This window comes from Charadrius vociferus, unplaced genomic scaffold (genome assembly GCF_000708025.1).
Source record: "Charadrius vociferus isolate BGI_N301 unplaced genomic scaffold, ASM70802v2 scaffold23, whole genome shotgun sequence".
NCBI classification, from domain to species: Eukaryota; Metazoa; Chordata; class Aves; order Charadriiformes; family Charadriidae; genus Charadrius; species Charadrius vociferus.
In genome coordinates, this window is record NW_009647676.1 from 529,173 (window position 1) to 551,527 (window position 22,355).

The 22,355-nt window shown below is 41.0% G+C and overlaps 1 protein-coding gene across 3 annotated transcripts in view; it reads left to right on the top strand.

Moving 5' to 3' along the window:
• Positions 1 to 22,355, top strand: part of DTNA (dystrobrevin, alpha) — a 96,672-nt gene that overhangs the window by 39,467 nt on the left and 34,850 nt on the right. Inside the window, exons 6-14 of one of the 3 annotated variants that reach the window (XM_009881113.1) lie at positions 2,305 to 2,410; positions 4,945 to 5,111; positions 7,612 to 7,736; positions 10,882 to 10,890; positions 12,935 to 13,015; positions 14,735 to 14,758; positions 14,880 to 14,969; positions 20,535 to 20,612; positions 21,231 to 21,323. In XM_009881113.1, coding sequence (XP_009879415.1) covers positions 2,305 to 2,410; positions 4,945 to 5,111; positions 7,612 to 7,736; positions 10,882 to 10,890; positions 12,935 to 13,015; positions 14,735 to 14,758; positions 14,880 to 14,969; positions 20,535 to 20,612; positions 21,231 to 21,323 — 773 coding nt within the window. Of the gene's footprint in view, positions 1 to 2,304; positions 2,411 to 4,944; positions 5,112 to 7,611; positions 7,737 to 10,690; positions 10,697 to 10,881; positions 10,891 to 12,934; positions 13,016 to 14,734; positions 14,759 to 14,879; positions 14,970 to 20,534; positions 20,613 to 21,230; positions 21,324 to 22,355 lie in introns of all 3 variants that reach the window. The other 2 variants (XM_009881115.1, XM_009881114.1) reach the window with 2 other exon arrangements.

The following is a 22,355-nucleotide window of genomic DNA, read 5'->3' on the forward strand; positions in this document are numbered from 1 at the left end:
ATGGGTAGGTTTAATATGATGTTATATTGCATTTGTATTAAAAATTTTGTTATTATTTTAAAAAAACACTTTTTGTTTCTCTTTTTTTGTCCCAAATTAAAAAGATAGATAGACACAAACTTGGTTTTCTTAGCACTTGGCTAAGTGTTATCCCACAAACCTAGACTCCATCTGCATGTAGCATGTATTTATAAAACAGCTTTCAGTTTCAACTTTCCCAGCAGCTGAAAAAAACTGCAGGAGTAAAATATGCCTTTTAAAATGTATGGAAATTGCTCTGCTCCTTTTAAGGGACACTCTCTAATCCATAAAATCAGTGACCACTGGAGGAGTCTGACCGTAAAGCTGTCAGTAAAGTTAAGTTGCTTTATTTGGTGCAAATCGGGTTTTAAGTTATAGCTGCATTCAAAAGACCTACTGCATTGTGGAAGAGCTGTTCTTGTCTCCCCATCTATTTGCTTGTTTAGACTGGTTGTGCGTTTGCTGCCAACTTACCTGCCTTCAAAAGCAGAGGGAAGACTTAAGACTACTCAGCTCTGCAGTATGGGGCACTGGAGGACCTTTCTTTTCCTAGATTTTATTCTGCCTTTTCTCCTCTTTTTCTCTGTTCTGCTGTAGACAGCACAGATATTTGCTGTCAGCATTGGTCAGCAAAGCCATGGCAAGCGTCCACAGCAGAGCTCCAAAAGAAAGACCCTTTTCTGTAAGCCGATGCTTATAGCATAGGACGCCTATTCAGGAAGTGGTTAGCCACTCTCCATGGCTGGGAAGATCATTCATACAACAAGAAGGTGGTAGCTGTTTGATTGGACTTTCATACCGCAGGTATTGTGGGAATAGATAGTATTTCAGTGAGATAAGAGCTCACATTCAGGCTATTTCTGTTCATTAAAAAATCAAGACCATTTTGACAATTAGCCCAAAGTATTTTCTCTTCTATTAGGGACAAATACCTTTCTATATTTCCCAATAACTTGCAGTATTTCAGCCCTGAGACTGTTACAGAGCGAGATGTTTTCCATTGATCACTCGGTGTATAAGAGAAATAATGATTTTCTTTACATCTGGTGGCAATTTTATATAAATGCAGCACAGACACTCCATCTGGAAATCTCAGCTCCTAAAAGCCCTCCACAACACATGGAGATGATACATGTCACTGCATAGCTGCTGTTTTCCTTCCTCATGGGGTAACCACAGTTCTTTAGCAAGTTAAAGCAGTAGCTTACACCATCAAATATGAAAATTTAGCAATCCCTTTGGATATGGGGATACTACTTAAATATGTATGTCTATAAATTATATCTGCACACATCCTCAACAGGCCTCAATTTTTTTGCATCTTAATTTTATTTTAAAGGAAGGCTCTGTTGCTGATTTCTTAAGGCCTGTCTGTCCTTGACCACCCAGTAGCTATGTGCTTTAGTACACACTTACGTAGCCAGTTTACTAGGTAGGAAAAAGCAAGTATTTATGGTTGGAGGTATCTCAGGCTGAAATACCACCTCTAGGTCTGAAAGAAGCAAATGAACTAAGGTTTGTGCTGACTTTTTCTGGATGTCCAAGAAGCTTAAGGCCCTAGTTTACATTTTTTAAATCAACAGGGATATTTTAGAGTTTAAATCTCTTTGAAAGATAAAGGGGCATAGGCTTTTAAGTGCTTACAGGTGTGGAGAGTTTAGGAACAGTTGCAGTCCCTGAGTGTATGAAAACACAATGTCCCACAATCAGAGCCCACCCAGAACTATTTGCTATCACTCAACAGGCAAGCATAGTTTCTTAAATTACAGTAACACAATTGCCCGTGATGGTCTGTCCTTACCCTATGTTTGTTTTGAAATTATTATCCCTTGTCATTATTTTCTTTCATTTTCTTTGTTGGAGTACCATCAGTCATTCCCTGCAGTGGCTTTTCATGTGAAAATTGATAATACCTAGTGATACCCTACATGCAGTTGTAACTCGTTATAGGGTATTCAAAACACGTGAGAACATGAAGAGTTGAATGCCAACTTTATTCACAAAGCATCTCCAGGCAATGGCTTTAGAAGAGGGTCTTGAAGTAAATGGGAGCTAGGTGTCTCCAACCCAGCCTTCTGAACAGGACTGCTAGTCGTCAGTACTATACATTGTAACTACTAAAAGTAGTCTGGAAAATCTTTGCTAGTATCACTTGTTCTTTTTAGCAGACCAGGGCTACAAGTAAACAGTGTCTGAAACTCGTACCCAAGTGTTTCTATAAGGACAAGATAAAATCATTTTGATATGTCTAATTACTGATTGTTTGTTTGCTTGTTTGAGCAGAAAAAAGTCACATTAAACACTTTCTTGGATACTCTCATGTCTGATCCCCCGCCGCAGTGTCTAGTGTGGTTACCTCTTCTGCATCGACTGGCAAATGTTGAAAATGGTAAGTAAGAGCTGCTGCTCTTACAGAGTTACAAGAGTAAACTTTTGTGTAATGATTTTCTCACTCTGTAGATGGTTTTGTAGGAGTCACTGTGCTGAATTCATTGACTCCCATTGCTATTTTTATAGTCACAGGTAAAATATTTAAAGAATCCTTTTGGTCATTTGGCCAGGAACGTGGCTTAATTTTTGCTATGCTTAGGAAATTATCCCGATCACGTCCTCTCCTCCTGCACTCTGGATAAGCAAAGAGCGATAAGACTTGATCCATTCACACATTTACATTTGGTAAACTATCAAGGCTACGACTTTTCTTAGCTATGACATATGGCAGCAGAGAAGGAACAGCTTGGCAGTTTCTATTCATACAATATCCTTGGCAGGAGATGTCCAGTGCAGTGCAATATACCAGCAAAAAGGTCCTTATGAAGGATCTCCTGCTAAGCCTACACTGCCAGACAATATACTCTGAGAAGGAGCAAGGGAGTTCCAGAGTTGTCCTTATCCTTGGCTGGTGTGGATGATGAGGATTTAACTGTGAAGTGCCTCCTTCTCCTCAAGGGTTGTCTTTCCCCAAAATAAGTCGATCACAGATATTAAAAAAAGGGACCATGAAATTCAACTCATTTGATTATTGCACAGAGCATGTTGCATGTCCCTGAAGAGGAACATCTTCCTCAGCCTTCCAACTTCTTGAACACCTGGGGAAAAGTTTATAGACTCACAAATGCAGTCCTCCAGCAAGAAGCCTTCATATACTCTTTCTGTGGAAGAGGCTGCCACACTGAAAGTGCGGAGGCAGAGGCAGAAAGCCTGTGCATCTCATCGCACTGTGTGCACCACCAAACTGTAGCCCACAAATCCTGCACAGTTCCTCATGTAGTTCTGGAGGAGTTCCCTACCTTCAAAGCAGCCTGCTTCTGCTGTCCACAAGGACCAGCACTGCCAATATTAAATAGGCAAAAGAAAGACAAGACAAGAAATGCCTTTTTACTGTGTTGTTTAGCTGGGTGTACTTGTTCCTAATGTGGCATTTCTTCCTCTTGATCATCAGGAGGCAATGATGCTGACAGTCATTATTCCAACACTGTAAATCTAGAAAAGGGAAGATTTGAAAATGGAGGAAGTTTATACAAAAATTTTAAAATATTAATTTAGCAAGATAAATAGATTTTTTGTAAACAATTTTCCAGCCTAGTATTTTGCCTCAGAGGTTGTTGTGTAAGGCACCTGTTGAATATTCCTGTGTTGTTGCTTCCTTGAAGGTTTACCTCGAGCGTAACTGAAGCTTTGGGACGCTGCAGGGAAAAAGAAACAGGGGGGGAGTGGGAGGGACAGGAGGAAGAAAAAATCATATATACTCTTCCTATTGAGGAATAAAAACATTTATACCATATTTCCAACAAGAAAGTGGGGCTGGAGAAAGGCTGGGGGCGTGGGGCGTGCAGCCATTTTTTGGTGATAAAAGGAGAAAGGGGAAGTTGTATGCATTCTTGTACTAAATAAAACCCTCTTCCACTGAAAGGCACCAAGGATGGTAAGGTGATGTTCGCAAGTCCTTCTTGGCTTCAGAGCCACCTATATACCCCACCTTCTTCAAGCTCTTGTCATCCATCCTTGTCCCTCACCAGCTTAAAACTGTTTCCCAGCCTAGAGCACCCTTCCCTTCCTGCTGTGAAATTCTGGCAAGGAATTAAAACTTTGACATGCTCAGCACTGATCCAAATCCTCCCAGACTGAACGTTACAGTAGAAGAGCAGAAGGTGTCTGGCAACAAGGAGATGTTCATGACACCGTGGTAAATTGGGTACATGCTGTATTGAGGAGAGAAGAACAGAAATAGCAGTATTGCCAGGAAGGGGCTTCAAAATGTCGTGACTGGTGCCTCAGCATGCTCAGTGACTTGCATCGTCATTACTGTCTGCTTCTGAGTGGAAGAGAGAACAGGACCACACGGGTCCCTTCAATGGCCAGCTTTCCAAATCTGGGTATCCAAAGCTAAGTGTTCAACTCCATATAAAGGGACCTAAATGACGCCAGTTGTACAGACAGCAGTAATTAAGAGACAATGACATGCCTAAGTACATTTTTGTGCTTCCAGTAATCAGACAGCTGAGTTTGACTTTCCCTCCGAGGCGCATCGCTTTAGCTCCTCAGAGCACAGCAAAACACTCAGCCTCCCCTAGTAACGCAGCTGAAGGGTGCAGTGGATTTTCCCACATATGAATTTCCTCTGTCGTGGATTCTGTGAGACACTGAACACATTTTTCGCTGCTTGGAACAGCAGGTGCAGGTATCAGCTCAGAAGTGATGAAGGGTTTGGGGCCAAGTATAGGGAGCTTTGCCCATGGCTCAGCACAGCTTACTGGGAGGCTACTCTAGTTTTCATGAGTCAAAGCTGCAGGTGACATCTGACGCTGTAGACGCTAGAAATAATGAAGGGATTGACCCTTCATTCTGGGGCTTTGTCTATAAAATTTTGCTGCGGGTTTCTCTGCTTTGCTTTATGGCTCAGCGTTTCTTTCTCCTGCGCAGTCTTCCACCCCGTCGAGTGTTCCTATTGCCACAGCGAGAGCATGATGGGGTTTCGCTACCGCTGCCAGCAGTGTCACAATTACCAGCTCTGTCAGGACTGCTTCTGGAGGGGCCATGCCAGCGGTTCCCACAGCAACCAGCACCAAATGAAAGAGTACACGTCATGGGTAAGGGAAGGCTCGCGTCTCGCTGCAGACTGCTTTGCCCTCCAACCAGTGGAGAAGCCCCGGGCCGCAGCTCCGGGCAGCCATCCGGCACGGGGAGGCCGGGAGCCAGGCTGCCAGTTTGGATCGGTGATCCTGTGAGGGAGGCTCCAGCCTTGGTAGCTGTCAGGAGAGCGCGGAGGTGGGAACGGTCCTTTTTGGGTGAGGATCTGGGGCTCCTGTGATGGTGCGTGCCGGTGGGAGGGCAGCGCAGGAGGGGCTGGCAGCAGGGTGCCAGGCACACGGCAGCTTCTCCTGTTCCCACAGGACTGACGGTAAAATCGTCATTGGCTTGCTCTGTTTGGCTACGTGTAAGTGAAATGATGAATGCTTAACGCTCGTTCATCAATATTTTCAGTCGAGTGGCTGCAGCATATGTGTAGCATTTGGGATGGTCCTGGCACTGTAGATTTGAGTGTGGTCACAGGCTTAGATCCGCAGTATTGTTTACTGTAGAGAAAAACACACTTCAATCTTTCCGTTGTTAAACAAAATAATTCAGTGCTTTTTCTAAGCTGAAAGAGATATATCAACAGCTACATTAACCTTCTTTAAAGGGCATCAGACCTGGGGCTGAGCTCTCCAGGGACTGGAGCAAAGCCCCAACAGAAGCCCTGGGTCATGGAGCAGCCACATCCTTCAGGGTTCAAATCTAGAGACCAGCAGAAAAGTCCTAAGTAATCTCAAATATTCCAAAAGCATATTATTATTAAAAAAAGAAAATTATGCATATAGCAATGACTCACATTTGTACAGCACTTTGTGTGCATTTTTTAACGAAGTTCTGAAACTTGCCACTTTTAAAATGTCCATTTTTCTGTTGATGGAGCAGGCAAGGGTTAAATTTGATGTGGTTTGCTCTGTATGCCAGTCACACTGCCTCCCAGCAGATCTGGGTCTGTAATTGTTTTTGTGGGTCCTAATTGCTGCTTGTTGCATAGACACCAATGGCTTGAGTTTTGTCTCTGAATAGGAGAGTGCCCACTGCATAACTCTGACTCCATTCCTAATAGCAATTTGTGCTATAAAATAATTTTTGCTGTAGCCAGGAAGCTGTAATTATAGGTAGGAAGTAATTGGAAAACTTAAGATTTCTGCTCAGCAGAAGACAAAAATGTGACTACATGCCCAGTGGTTTGAAATGTTTCCTTGTCAGAAACAAATGTTTTGCTTCGAGTTTGAAATTGCCTTTCTGTAGCGTTCATTAGCATTTGTTCAAACCTGGTTAGCATTCTCCATAATGCATCTGTATCAGGCTCCACATGCAGATTTAAGGTGTTCATGGGTGCAGTGGCATTCAACTGTTCTCAGAGTGAAGTCTCATTTATAATGAAGGAGAAAAAGCATGAACTTTACATATTTAGGTTGGATTTCTGTAACAGAAGTATTTCATTATTATCTTGATTAGAGTTATAAGTCGGTGCAGGATGTGTGTGCACAAATACAATACCACTCCTGTAAAGTTCCAGAAAGATTTTTAAATTTCAGCGTGTAGAGCTGTGTTTTGGGGGGAGGAGGCAGTGTAAGCATCACTACCCCTGTCTTACTGGCAGAGAAGCTGAATCAGAGAGAGGTGAGTTGGATTCCCTGAGAATCTCTCACACAGCCTAAAAGACACCCTAGATCTCTGAGCCCTTCCTTAGAAAAGCGTTCAGCCACAAAGGCTGTCCAGACAAAACCAGAACGCAGAAAACAGTGATATGTTTTCTTTAAGACTCTCTGATGGGATTTCAGGGTGAGAACCATGCTTCTTGCACAGAGCCTCCCCTCTTTTGGTAGCAGTGACAATATATCAACCTCTTCTGGCGTGCTGTCACCATGATGGGGCAATTCCCTCCACGAGTGTGTCTGAAATTTCTCATTCCCCGGTGTGGCAGGGGCTGCAGCAGCCATGGGAGGTGGAAGAGGAGTTTAATAACAGCAGCAAAACAGTACGGGGTGCTGGAGCTGAGGAGGGAAGTACTAGCAAGGAGAAAGAATACAGTGGCCTTGTGCCTGGCCCACAACTTAGGAAGGAAACCATGTCCCATACGGTGTATCTATATGGACAGACATATACAGATTTGTTCTGCTTGCACTCCAGGCTGGTGAGGTACGAGCCAGCTCCAGTCCAGATGACACAAACTTTGTGATGTCCTTCATTCAATACTACCCAAGTGCAGCATTGCAAAGAAGCCACGGCAACTACATCTGTCCATATAGATATAACCTGGCAACTGCATCTGTCCATATAGATATAGCCCCCCCCAAGCCTACTCTAAAGGCCCCTGAAATTAAGAGTAATCTTTCCTCCAAACTGAGCGGTCTTTGATTTACCAGACTCTCAGGGCGGGAGGGGGGCAAGGGGGATGTTCATCTATATGTATGTAAGCCGTAGAGCTTCCTGTTGTTTTGTGCTTCCTATAGCAGAAACAGTATGCACCTTACTTGTCCAGATTACCTCTACCTTCCTTGTTCCTCCCAGAAATCACCTGCTAAGAAGCTAACTAATGCACTTAGCAAGTCTTTAAGCTGTGCTTCCAGCCGTGAACCTTTGCACCCAATGTTCCCTGACCAGCCTGAAAAACCTCTAAACCTGGCTCATATTGTGTAAGTATCTGTGTGCTGTAGAGAAAGTAAGCTTTGTTGTAGGAGTTGCTTACACCGAGCGTAGATACTATAGCTCTAAACAAAAGGGGAGACAGCTGTGGTGTATCAAGCTCAATGCATCACAAGTGCAAATTTGCTGATAGGGGTATTTAGTTTAAAAATGTTCTTTCTGGTGTGACTTCACATGAAAGGTCAGTGGGACATGTACAGATAACCAAATACTGGGACATAGTGTTGGTATGTCCCCATTCTCCTCAAGACATATCCATGCAATTTCATAGTTTCAGCACTTTGGGATGTATGCATGCTGAGAACGTTAGTTTTGTCATCTAGAGACTCTCAACTTCAGTGTTTCACAGGTATGTCTTGATATGAAGCACCAGAGAAAAGTGAAGTCTTACCAATTTTGTTGAAATCAGTGTCAGAGTTTTCACTGACTTTAGTGGAGCTGTAGCTTCATCCAGCCCTGAAGATTAGCTACACAATTCTGTGTAAGAGCTGTGTCTTTAATTGCCAAGTCACTTAAAAAGGGTCTATGATCTTTATATTTTGGGAAAGCAAAATTAGGTTTTGATATAGTAGTTTGTGTCACTACTTTTTCTCCGCAGGAACCAAGAAACTCAAAGCACAGAGAAGGTGTATTTGTGCAGGGTGGGGAAATCATCACTCTGGATTTTTTTTTTTTTCTAAAGCGTGTCCACTGCCCATAGTGGCAGTTGCTCAGATTTTCTCATTTGTCAGTTTGTTTTCCCTCTGCTTCCTGGGTCCTTAAAAAAAAAAAAAAAAAAAAAAAAAGGTTACATTTTCTGGGAAAAACCAAAACACTGGTTGGAAGAAAGTTGCAAAGAAATTAACTTTGAAAAATTATTTCAAAGATGCCACCTTCAAAGTATTTTTCTTGTTCTGGTACACATCTTACAAAAAGACCTTTCTTAACCACCTTCCCAGGGGCCCTGGTGGAAGCATTTGAGGCAGCAGCCATTAAAATTGTATTTGCATGCCACATATCTGTGTTATTGGCTGCTGGAACTATTCCAGTCTGTAATTATTATACATCTTTACTTTTGTCAGTACTAAATACTTGTCAGTAGCATCTTTAAGGGCAGATGCATACTGTCCAATGTGGGCTGTGTGACACCTGGAATGTTCATCTAACCTGCCTGACATTTTAAGGGTAAATCATGCTGATGGCGTGGTTACAGCAGAACTTTTTCAAAGCGTAAAAGAGTGCTCCGCTCTTCAGACGCGTGGTGCCTCTGAGAGACAGACAGTGCCAAATCCCTGTTATTACTCGAGTGTCAGTTAAAACCCATGCACCTCTTTATGGAGGTGTAATGGGAGGATGTTGTTCTTTGGAAGAAATCATCTGGAGTTAGGTCTGCTGAGCTACCCCACTGCTGTGGATGGTATAAAAGTCTGGCTCTGCTGGCAAGTCAGTGATGAATTCACAGGGCAGATTTTGGCCATCCTTAAGAGAAATGGGAAGAGGCAGAAAGCATGAAACTGAAAGAGAAGCTTCTGTTCCCTGGTGGCTGGAGGCCCTCGAAGGCCGGGGGGTGTCTCAGAAGATAACAGGTAGTGAAAACTGGGCTATTGTGAATGGTTTAAATGCATTTGGGCAAGGCGAGGTGAAGGTACTGTAATTGAGCAGGATCTGTTCCAAATCTTTGCTGTGAAATTAACACCTTCCCTTCTTTCTAGCTATACAGACATAATTTAGAGTGATTGGATGTGAGAACAAACCACCATCTATTTTGTTTTATGATAAAGTTTCTCTTTATTCATAGATTGAAGGCAATATAACTTGGCAATATTATTGGCTATAATGATACATGAGTGAAAAACCTGTACGTTGTGGAGGTAGCATGATCTACAGCATAATTCACATAAATTAACTGAGGGGAGAGATATGCTACAGTACCTCACTGAGAATATCTTTTTGCTGATGAGATTTTTATTTTTAAACATAATGGAAGTTGAGAGAAACAGCTCTGGGCAGGAATCCAGGCAAAAAGGGTTTTATAGGTGCATTAAATGAAAGAATTTTGGCAACTAAACGGTATCCTTTTCTTAGCTTCTAGCTTAAATGGGGACAAGTACTCTCTGCATTACTATACAGCCTTTCCTTTTCATTGTTCTTCCACCTTTGAGTGGTATCAGACAGAAAGACTGCATCATTTTTTTGTCTTACTGGTGCCACACAAAACTTTCAATTAAGCAAGAGACACATCTACAGCTCATCTAGAGAAGTAGTTATCAAGGTGTCTTTAACCTTATGGAGGGACTCCCCCCTCCAATGGAGAGGTTATTTTTCCTTTCTATACATGAGGCTGGCAACAAAAAAAAAGAAACACCACACTGCAGAGACGACAAATGGTGTGCATCATGGATGGATTTTTCAAATGCATTCTGCACTGGCCTGACTTTGTTTCCATCTAAGCCTGTGGGAGCATTATTTTTGAAATCAGTGTGAAAGGTTAGAGCAGCACGGGACACTTTGGAGAATTCCTCCTGTTTAGTTTGGTTTATTACTGTGGGTATGTGTTATGCCGTAATATGCCTTTATTGGATAGCATATTTCAATAGTATTAAGTGTTTTCTGCCTCCTTGAGGAAAGTTGATTATCATCAGCTCACTTTTGTCAGAAAGGTTAATCGCTCACTTCCAGATGTTTAGAAATAACCTCAGAAAGATACACATTTTTAGCCAGTAGCTGAGTTTTCAATTGCTTTACCATAAAGTCTGCTGTTCTTGTCTTACCACATCACACAACTGTATATGTATGTTTGAACATCCATTTGATATTCAGCTGAACCTGAGGAATGTGACAGTGGGCATCAGCCTTTAAGAAACTCGCCTTGGGAAAGCTCAGATTGGTTTAATGTAGTTTTCTTCATAGGAATTGACATACTAATGCTCATCACAAAACCTTGGCAAAGCCTTGGAGTTTATAGACATTGGTACACAAGAGTAACTCTGCATATGTAAACAGATCAATGACCTTTTATGCATAGAGGCTCTCACGCTTTTTGCAGAATCAGGGTCATAAGAATGGAGTATGTCCAATGCACTACTTAGACCACATACATATTAAACTGACAGTTTAATTAATGATCTCTTTTCCATTTCATTTTGGCTGCAAAAGAGATACTTGGTGAGTATTTTTCTTCTTTAGTACACTTATTGGAGGAAAAAACTTGGGGAAAAATATGCGATAATCTCATTATTACCAAGCCTTAACTTTTTATCAGAGTCCAGAGCCAAATAAATAATTGGTTTTGCGTACAGACAGTAAAAGGGAGGAGCTCTTTTGGGGGTTAGAAACTTTCTCTTCCACCCCTATTTTGAGATAAAGCTTAGAGAAGACGTTAACCTGAAGTGTGTACGTGGGGTTCTGCTGAAGTCCATGGGTGCCATTTATCCACTTCCTACTCAGTCCGCAGAGTGGACTGGGTGCAAGGCAAAGCAGAGCCCAAGCTCTGCCAAGGAAACACTCCTCCTGCCACCTTCTCTGGGACAGTGTTGAGAACCAGCCCCTCCTCCCTTCTCCTCTGCTGTTCAGGACTCCACAGCCCAGGGTTGGACCCCTCTTTCAGAAGCCCCAGCCTGTGCCCAGTTAGTTTTTGAATGTGTTCGCTGGCCAGTGATTGCATCAATAAAAGGAAAAATGCGGGAATCGTGTGTAGTTGGTGTGAACTATTTCTCCTACATCAATTACCAGTTTACAGTTCCCAGGCAACAAGATACCAGTTGCTTACCTATTAAATACAATTAGTTTCTAAGTATCCAAGCTCTTCCAAGCTCTGATGGAGTCCATGAAAAATAATGTTAAACACTTCTGCATAAGTACATGGAGGACAAAGTGCTGCTTCTGAAATTCATGACTGACCAGAGCTGGACATTTTGATGTGGGTCTGTAGACGTAGGGTTAGGCTAAAACTATATTTTTGTATAAATAAGTAACATGCCAAATTCTACATCGTTCTATTCCCAGTTTTAAACTTCTCAAAATCAGTGTGGTATTGTCATGCTGAGAAATCCATTTGGACTTACTGAAGACCACATTTATGCTTGTTTTCTAACAGTTACAAAATAAGAAAGAAATCCTATAGTAATAGTTCACTTCTGTGCAGAACTGGCTTTCTTTATTTCTTACAAATGGTTTGGATGACCGGTTGTTTTGCACAATTGAAGCCCAGTGAATATTTTGCAGATGGCTACTATATTTTGATTTGCACATCTGCAGAATTCAGAAAGCAAGACAGATCTTTCACAGACCTTAAAGGGGATATTAACTAACTTGAAATCTAGGCAATTTGAACTCTGAATTATATATGCTTCAGGTTCTGCTCATATCTGATTAAAAACCCTGTGATTTTAATAACATATTTTTTAGTTTTTCCAGAGTGTCTATATCCTTTGCTCAGAGTTGTGTAAGAAGCCCATTAAGAAGGGGAAATTTCTCCTTAATGGGTACAGAAGAAAAAATTATGCACAAAGTATTTTTTAAGAGTAGACAATAAAAGAAAGCAGAGGAAATATTCCTTCTCATTTCCTTTTTAGTAAGAACAGGGAATAAAGAATGTAATAATAAAACCATCTTTATTAATGGGTCCTCTTAAACTCGATACTTATTTTAAATTTTGATTTGGGAGTGATATACCAGTTGAAAAGCTTTGCAGTTAAACCAGTTCAGTACTGCATGTATTTTATGGGTTACTGAGGTCACTATGTGGCTATGGTAGCATGGAGCTAAGTGCCAGGGATAACCTCATGAAAAAAATGCCTGATTTATTGGCAGTCACACCTGCAGACCTCCATGCTGCTACAGTGAACCTGCTAGCAGTGCTCAGCCTAGCTGGTTGGAAGCAGCGACTGCACTCTGGACTACAGGCTCTGGAAAGAAAAAATGCCACAGTGGTTACTTTGCAAAATCAGGAAAATAAATCAAGCAAGTGTCTTAACTCACCTCAGCACACACAAAAGCATTATTTCTTTCAAGGCCCAAGTAACAGTGCGTTTGTATCGACTTTGGTTAAAAACACAGTGTCTTTAATTTGGAACTGTTGCTACTTAAAGCAGAAGATGCTAGTAGCAGCGTTACTTTAACAAGCAGCTCGTTTAATGCTCTGTAAATACTGTTGCTGATGAGTTTTCTTCTGTGCAAAATTAATGCAACTGGATATTTTTTCTTCTAGGCCCCCCCGACCTGTAACCAGCATGAACGACACACTCTTCTCCCACTCTGTTCCCTCAGGAAGTCCTTTTGCAAACAGAAGGTGAGTTCTTACCCTGATTTATGTTAGATTGTTATATGAGAGTGCTGAAGGTTTCAGTTTTCAAGTCCCCGCAGAAAAAACAAACTCAAAATAAAATTAACAGACATGAGCAGAGAAATGCCTTGGTCATTTTGGATTGATACCGAGATATCTGGACGGAGAGCTGGAGTTAGGGCACCCCAGGCTCCTCACAACAGAGCACAGGGCTTTGGTTCTCATTTGAACCATGACATCCCACTAAATGTGTTCACATGCAACCTAGACACCGTCCCGTAGGGGCTGGAAATGGGCTGTTGGTGAGAAGCCATTTTGTAGCAGCACGGTGGGAATAGAAACTGGGACATGCCGTTCCCTTCTGGGAATGCCTGCATCATACTTCAAGACAGGATATGAACAAAGAGAAAATGTGTTCATACTTGCAAGATATAGCAAGGCATCCTTACTCCTGCTAAACCATTCAGATTTTCATTAAAGGCTACAAGAGAGAAAGAGTAGTCTTGGCATATGGTGACCCTTCAGCAAAAAAACCAGAAAAGGGTCGCCAGAAACATTAATCCCAAAGAGAAGGTGCTTGCAGCTGAGTGTACGTTTTGGCTCAGTATTTTGACTCATGCAGCCAAAATACATGTGTAGCATTTGCTAGCTGTTTCACCCGATCTATGTAAGCACATAGATGAGAAGGTGGCAGAAAAATAACTTCCGGCTGTACTGGGGAAGATGAGTGATATGTCTTCCTTGGGTGCCTTTTATTGCTTGGTTCCTGCTGTATGTGTCAGCGCTTCAGCGTTCCTAAATAACCAAACACAATCTCTGAGTATGTATGGCTACATTTTTTAACACCAAAACCAAACCCGCGGCCTACCATACTGCAATGTCAGAGTGGAGATGGTTTACTACTACTTTGATTTATGAGCTTTGTTACCAGAAGCTGTAAAATGTAAGCTGTCAGTGTTATCTTAGTGCAAGTAGCTGCTGGGTGTGACTGAAATTTGAAAAGCAGGTCCCAACACAGCCCCCAAGACCAGATCTGCTACCTGTACAGACAGTGCAACTGCAAATACATATTCATTTCTGTTGTTGGAGTATACGGAACTGTATGTGCCAGGGCAAGGCAGGATAATCTATTTGTGGTCTCTCCAGGGCAGGTCAATAAGAGCAATGCTCTTTATGAGTGTAGCTGTTGCTTCTGTTTATCCCCAAGAGGTCCCTGTGCTCATTCAACTAAAGTATGCCTTGCCATTTAAGGTCCTTCTATCTTCTATCTATTGTGGTACTTGTTTTAATTTATATATGAAAAAATCCTGATTATTTTACTTTTGTGTTCTTTAGTAATTCAGCTGACTGTCTTTAACTATCAGGATTAAACATATAAGATCCCTGAGCCATTAGAATCCCTTTTCTCCTAGATCAAGAACTCCTTGATGGAGAATCCCATGAAGCCAGGAGACAAAAAAAACCCATAACCATAGGTACCCAGACTTCCTTATAAGTGGATAGTATGACGTCCTTACATAGCAAAAACTTTCCATGATGCAACAGTCACTTCTGGCTTTTTAGGGTTAACAGTACCCTGATATGTAAAGCAATTACATCACTTGTATATTAAAAGCTGTTGTAACTCTTGTTGCAGTGACCTAGCAGAATTTTAAGCTTGACAGCTTATTCTCATTATTTTTATTTTCAACTCTTATAAATATAATTTGCACTTCTTTATTCAAAAAAAAGCACCCTACCAACTGTCAAGTCAGTATCCTTTCTAAATGGTTACAAATTGCATTTATTGTCATGAACCCACTCTGAACAGGCTGGTCTCTATGTGTACTTTTTAGGATATTAACAAAGTTTCATTGTTTGAATCATTCAGGTTACTTGGGGGTATAAATGCAGCCAGTCCTGTGGCTGATGAGCATTCTCTTATAAAGCTGTATGTAAATCAGCTTCACAACAATTCACGGTCAGTATGAGAGCACTAACCGACTAATCGCTGTAGTTCTGTAGCTCATGCACTAAATCGTTAGTTATTCTGCTAAACTACTAAAGATGTTCTTTAAGGAAGGCTCTGGTGGGCTTGAGGGTTTCTGTGGCTCTAATTAGTCTTTTGAATAGACTTCCTGCTGGCTGTGGGCTTTGCCAACGTTTCTCGCTTCTGCAGAGCACAAGTCTTTCATTTTACCCTTTCACGTAGGATTAATACTAATGTATCTAGAGGAAGTTGGAAACATTGTTTTTGAAAACCAAAAAATACACGTTTATGGTTTCATCGTCAGTGTATGGCTTGCCTGATGCGTTCTTGACCGAGAAGCGAAAGAGGCTCGCACGAGAGCCTGGAAAGGACTCCAGGTCTCACAGCCAGCCACCTCCTCCTCCTCTTCCATGGCTCTCGCTGCTGTCCGTTACTGTTCTGCAGTTAGCACCGTTTCCCAATAACCTTCCCCACACCCCTTTCCTTTGCTTTTCAAAATGGCCACAGAAGAGGCAGATCTAAATCCTACTGAAGCTAATGAAGACTGCCCATTTACGTAGTAGGCGTTGGATTTGGACTGATGCCTCTGGTTGCTGCACCCTTTTTCCAGCATTTCCTCTCATCTTAATGACCTAAAAGAAGAGCCTATTTCATTCTGCATAAAAGAAATATGCAGTTGGATAAGAACAGTTTCCCCATGGTTTTTTTACTGTGGAATGCAATGACCTTTCTTTTTTCTTTTTTCATTAAACCATCAGCATTAGCTATAATTCAGCATGAAAGTACTGAGACCAAGGTACTTTTCTGCTAAATGCCAAGTTCTTCAATCTGTATTAGACTAATAACAGTACCTTCATTCATTTTTTTTAGGTTTTACTATTATTATTACCCTGGGAAAATCAGGCCTCATTAGCGGAAGCTCATCCTCTCATACATCAGAGAAACAGACTATGACAGCTCTGTTTGCAATTGTGCTGATTTTATATTAAATGCTCCATGATTCATATTATAATAAAAATTGTACAAACTCAGAGTAAAATTTCTAGCTGAACATAATCAATGCTGAAAGCTCTGCTGGCTGTGTTTTCACTGCAGATAACTTATGGTTACTTCAATGTGAGTTGCAATCTAGTCCAGAGGTTTCAGATAGCTTTAAAGAAAGTTTTTAAGTAAGTAGAATGTTTATGCAAAGGAGAATTGGCACAGACTGACATTTGTAGCATTCCCATGATGTTTATTTCAGGTAGTTGTCTTCACATAAGAACATAACCATTCACGACCAGTTTCTCCCAGTAGCAGGAAACGCTGAATTCAGCGCACACCAAGTCATTCTGCTGCTGGAAATGGGTATGGTATCCTAAGTTCAGCACAATACCATCTTCATTTCTGGACTCATGGGTGAAAAGGGGAAATTAACTTGAAAGGAGAAGAATCTTACTAGAGGAATGATCTTTGATAACTAGTAAATACAATGACAAATTGTGGAGAAGAACTGAAAGGAGAACAAACCTTATATGTTCTTTGCAGTTTAATTGTGTCTAAAGCGCCGATTTTGGGTGGGTATGTAATTATTCCAAAGCTCAAAGGAGGTTGGATTCAAGCTTTACCTGAGGTGCTTCTTACTTTCTTCAAGCCACTTCAGAATCAAATCCCTTTAAAATTTCTCTGCTTGCTTTGCTAGTTTGAGCCACCACATCCATAAGAGTTTTCATGAGGAGTTTGACATAAAAATTACAAGCACCTTTCTTCTAAATTTATACAGCGTGAAAATTGATATCAACAATATGCTCTGTACAGCTCAAGAATAACTTTAAAGCACTTGTATTAGAAAAGAAACAACAAATCTGTGATCTTCTCCCAAATACCAAATCACAGTCACTTGCTGCAATGATAGATAATATGTGATTAAAACCACAAGTCCTGTAATTTTTTTACTGTAGCAAATACTCAGTTTTCAATCTCACATTTGGTTTTGTGATCTCCGATTACCTAGAGGGCAGCAGAACAAGGGAATATCGCTGCAGAGTAGGTAATGCCCTTGCAAACCCAATGAATTGGATACGTTATGTCAAAACAGGTAAATTGAGCATTATAGAAACTTCTGTCCAGTCAAGAGGAATAACTCTATACCTCGAATTAATGTTTTCTTCCTTATTTGGATTCTTTTGTTCCCCAGCTGCAGTCTGTCAGTGCTGCCTTAAAGTACATAGCTACCACAGTAATGGATACAATCTCTTTCTCTTTCTTAATAAATGTCTTCTTTATGTCGAATTATAGGTCTAAGGTGGGATAAGATGAAACAGAATGCTTTTTCTTGCATTTTTCTCAGCCTCCCTCCCCCCCCAGCTAATACATTTAGTTCTTCTAAAGGAGTCATAAACTGGAATAAATGGAGTGATGCAGCACATTCTGATGAACTTGAAATTACTTGGTAATTCTGTGGTAGATGATAGAAAGAATGCACTATGGTATCAAATGCCCATAGCCAAGGAGAAATTGAGTCTTATTTAATGCTGAGTCAGAGTAGCTGTTGCCTTTTTTGAACTCCACGTGAAATCTAAAAAGAATTGGATATTCTGCCTGGGCATAGTGAAAGATTAGGCCAAATTTCTGGACAACATCTAAGTAAGTGGAGCAAAACATACTGGTTGCTGCTGTTGTCCGTGTTTCTATCTCTAAGGAGTGTGGTAGACTTGAACTGCATGTTGCCTTCATACATTGTTTTCAGAACAAGATGTGAATCCTCCTTATTTCATCAACAGTATGCTGCCTGCTAAAGGAAAAGTTCGTATGTCTGATTGTTTAGTAGCCATGTAGACACTAAACAGGCTATAACATTTACACCAATATTCTTAGGTCTACATCTTTGTAGATATCTGCTCACAATTGGAGGTTTTGTCTCTTAATTTGGATGGGGAAGCATTCTTCGGCATCTTACAAAATGTTCCGTTTTTACAGGGATATATCTTTGAAATAGATATATTATATCTATATAACATAAACAGAGAAACACACTGTGGCCAAAACAATCTCAATAGATGTATTTTGGGGAATATGTGGAGGATGTAGGAAGTTGTGGAAGAAAAAGAAGGACAAATGCCACCCCTTCCAAATGATGGAAGGTTGAAGGTGGAAACGGGGACGAAGATCAAAGGGATTACGCAAGAGACAGCCTAACCTTAAAAGATACTGAAATTATGAAAGAATTAGTAAGCACCAGGAGGATAATTAAGCAACAGGAAATAACCAACATGGATTTGTCAAGAAAAAATTATGTCAAACCAATTTACTTCATTGACAGGATAACTGGTCCAGTGGATAAAAAAGAAGCAGCAGATATGGTACAGGTTGTCCTTAAAAAGACTTTTGACATAGTCCCAGATGACACAGAAGTACCCAAAGGAAATATGGACTAGGGAAAATTAGTATAAAATCAACACTGAAAATCAGTAATTACATTTTCAAAAGTTTTTTGTCATTCTAGGAGGACATATCAGCTGGGATTCTTGAAGGCTATCCTAAATCAGACACTGTGTGCTGTTTCTTGTAATGACCTAGTGGGAGCAATAGAGTGAGTGTATGCAATTTGTAGATGGTACAAAGGTTGAAATAGTTATGGGAAGGAGTGCTTGGAGAGCAGTTTCTAAATTAAAGAATGAGCTCAGTTGCAATGGTAGTAATTGATGTCCAAATGATCTGAAATCCGTTAGAGCAAACTCAGTAATTGTAAGTGAAAAGCGCTGTAGCAAGGAAGCAAATAATCAAATAAAAGATGGAGCATAATTGGATGGACAGAAATATTTTAACAAAAGACCTAGCAGTTGCAGTGAACCACAAACTAATTGAAGTCAGCAATACAATTGTTAGATTGCATCTGACCCTGGGACATCATGTGGAAAGCCATTAAAACTCATTTCCCTGAAGGAGGGGGCATCTGCCTGGAGGTTTGCACCCAGTATAGGGCAACAGCGCAGGGACAAATATGCTGACCGGCATGACAGAGTCCAGAGGAGAGACACAAACATCAGAAAAGCTTAGAAAACCACTCATTAGAAGAGGTTGCAAGTTTGCTTAATCAACTAGAGAAGGAAATGGCCATTGATGGGCATGATACTGGTTGCTCAATGAGTAACGGTTGCTTGCCTGTCCCTCCAGCCTAACTGTGCTGCTTTTGGAGCATAGGAGAGGAGAATTTAAGGTTGGCGGAGGGAGCATCACACTGTGCTGTTAGAAAGCAAAGCACCAAATCTGCCCGGGGGTCTTTGGTCTTCCATTGTGGCAACATATGTATCTTTACTTTAAGAACCAAAACCCGCATTTCTGGCTGAAATGGCACACCCTGCACCCCTTGAATGCATTTTCCTTCTGTAACTGGGAAGAACATGGATGGAAAACATACCCTTCTAGATGGCATGGAGGATGTTTGTCTGTGCGGCTATCACTTCCGTGGAAGCGCAACACACATAAGTAGTGTGCTGATGGGCACAGAAATGTGAAGCAAGCGTTTTGCTTGCTGTGCAGTACAGCATTTTATTCAGCTATCTTCCAGATTTATTATAAATCACTAGGGCTTGGGTTCTTAGGACACTCGTCGCAGTACCATCCTATTCAGAACCCCGCTGCTGACCTTGACGTCCCAAAAGGAGGGGAATGGCACACACCTTATCTAACTGAATTCCTCCTTTGTCTCAATGTTAAAGGTTTTGATCTTCAGTCCATCAGAGCCACGTGTGCTCAGATTTATCATGCATCACATTTGTGCAACATCGTCTACCTATACACGCACGCAGCTGGATACACAGGTGCACGCATGCTCACACACCTGTCTTTTGATCAGACGTTTACAGTATCAGTAGCCAAACCAAAAAATAAAGGTGAATAATTTTTGAATTATAATTTTTTTCGTTTTCTTTGTTGTTTTTTAAACCAAAAGTGCTGCAGCATGAAAGAAAGACTAACATTTCAATCTCTGCATTTTTAGCCAGTGTTATCTTATTAACATGGATATTTTAGCATTGGGAAAGATGCAGTTACTGCAATACATTAAATACTGTAATTAAGAAAAAAAAAGTCAGTTTGATGAACTTTTTTTTTTTAATCAACAGAAGAACAATACTTCTGAAATTAAACTGGTGTGTGCCATCACTGGATCTAAATAGACGGTTTTCCATAAATTACTGAAACTATCTTATGGCAAATGCAGAGAAAAGCAATTTAGCTGTTATGGTGAAGCTTTCCCAGCTTGAAAGCTGCATTTAAGATGATGTTTGGCTCAGGCTCCCCCTGGAAACTACACAAGCCTTCAGCTCTCCTTTTGTGAAAGAAGCACATTTTGTCTTTTTTGTTGTGAAGGCTTTCTAGTTTGCTTTTGGAGAACAGGAGGGAAAACTCTAATTCCTGACTTTGCATTTCCTGAAGTTTTCTAAAATTTTTTTAAAGCTTCTCTTGTCATTTTATTCAGTCCAGGGCACTTGAGTGAGTTTCTCCAAACTCTGTTCTCTAATGAATTTCAGACATCACTGTTTACCCTCTTAGTTTTCCTGTCTTATTAACTAGCTCTCCTTCCAAGAACACTGAAGTAGAACAGAGCAAACTGCTGGCTAGGGCTGCTCCAGCTTTCTTGAAAGGCAAAGGGTAAGTTAAAGAGAGAGTATGCTCATAGCTTGCACTAACACAGCTAAACCAAAACCTTTTCCTCTAGTCCTTCTGCTTTTAATGTATTCTGTAAACATCTTTTCTGAGAAAATTGTGATAACCAATTAACCCAGTGAGCTAAGTAGGGCATGTTTAAATATATGTATCTACACCTGGATGTGTGAGGTCTTGATCAGATACTTCCAGGCAAATCCAGCTTGTGATTTCAGTATGTTAATCGTGTGTGTATATATGTTAATGTATATATGCAATACATAGTATATTAAGGCAAATAGTGGCGACCTCACAATCTGCTGTATTTTGAAATAGATGCTGCTGTACAGCTCCAGTCCCTGGCCTGATCTGGCATCTCACTGATTTCTGGGGCTGACTCTGTAATCGAGTGGGATTCTTCCATCCCAAGCTGTTAAATACTTAACATATAAATTACAATAATAACAAAATAATTCCTGCGCTTTTTTTTTTTTTTTTTCCTAAGAACACTTAAGTATTCATTTCTAAATTCCCATTTCACAATCTCACTTGCTCCTGCTTTCTCTGTTTATTTCCCTCTGTCTGTCCGGACTGCACCCTCTCTCTTCCCCGACCCCGTTTCAGGTTACAGTACAGCCTCGATGTTGCAGACAGGCTGGCCGATGAACATGTACTCATCGGGTTGTATGTCAACATGCTGCAGAGCAACCCCGCACGGTTAGTGCAGGTTTGGCACCTTTGGGGAACCCAGGAAAGGGACGTTGGTCGGCCAAATGCTCTCACTGTCTCCTCCTGGCTACAAGCTGAAGCAGCTCTTTATGAGCACTAACCTAAAGGGAATGCGTGTGAATATGGGGTATGTCCTCCCAAAGTTGGTGGATTGGGGCAATTGCTGTTATTCTCTCTAGTGATGTTAAGTAGCAAGGTATTGCAAATCATTGCTTAGTTAAGAACGACTGTACAAATTGATTTGGGGTACCATGCTCTAGTCAGTGCAGGACTTGGTGATAGTATAGAAGTCTTCATACAACAATGACTAACAAGTCCGTGTTTTCAAGGTAATAATTTTTGAGGTGATACATAATTTGTAGTTTCACCTTACCTTGAAAGTAAGAAGTGGTAATAGTATGTAAACGATGATGATGATAATAATAATAGGAATTTGCTTATTAGCCTAATGAAAGAAGGCATTCATTTCAATTTTTACATATGTCAGGCATTGTTTTTAAATCTGCCTGATTTCCGCATTGTTTGAATCCGGTATATAAATTTGCCCTTATCTTTCGTTCAGACTCAAGTATGACTGTTTTTTTAAGGGGTGTCTTGAACATAGTTCATTATTTCTGCTGGAGTGAATACGGAGCTTTGTCTACTAAACCCACCTGCTGTCCCAGCACTTGCGGCCGGTGGCATCGCAGTGAGGCCATCCAGGGAGGGGAAATGCTGGCTTGTCTCTCCACATGCAACAAAACTCTAGAATTTGCAGCCCTGTACCAGCAAGGTGGTGAGCAGTGTAGTATATGGCCCTAGAAAATGTGGCACTGAACAGAAAATTGTACAGTGTTTCTAACAAAACTGTGGTCGTGAGGTTTCGTTTGTTCGTAACGAACCCTTCGGTTTCCTGTACTGCTATTGCAGAGTATTTCCCAGCTTAGGAGAAACTCTCCATTTGCTATTGTATGTAGAACGCAACAGGGAATTTCATTTAGGATGGTAAATGCAATGGTTCTCTACAGTCATACAAAATTC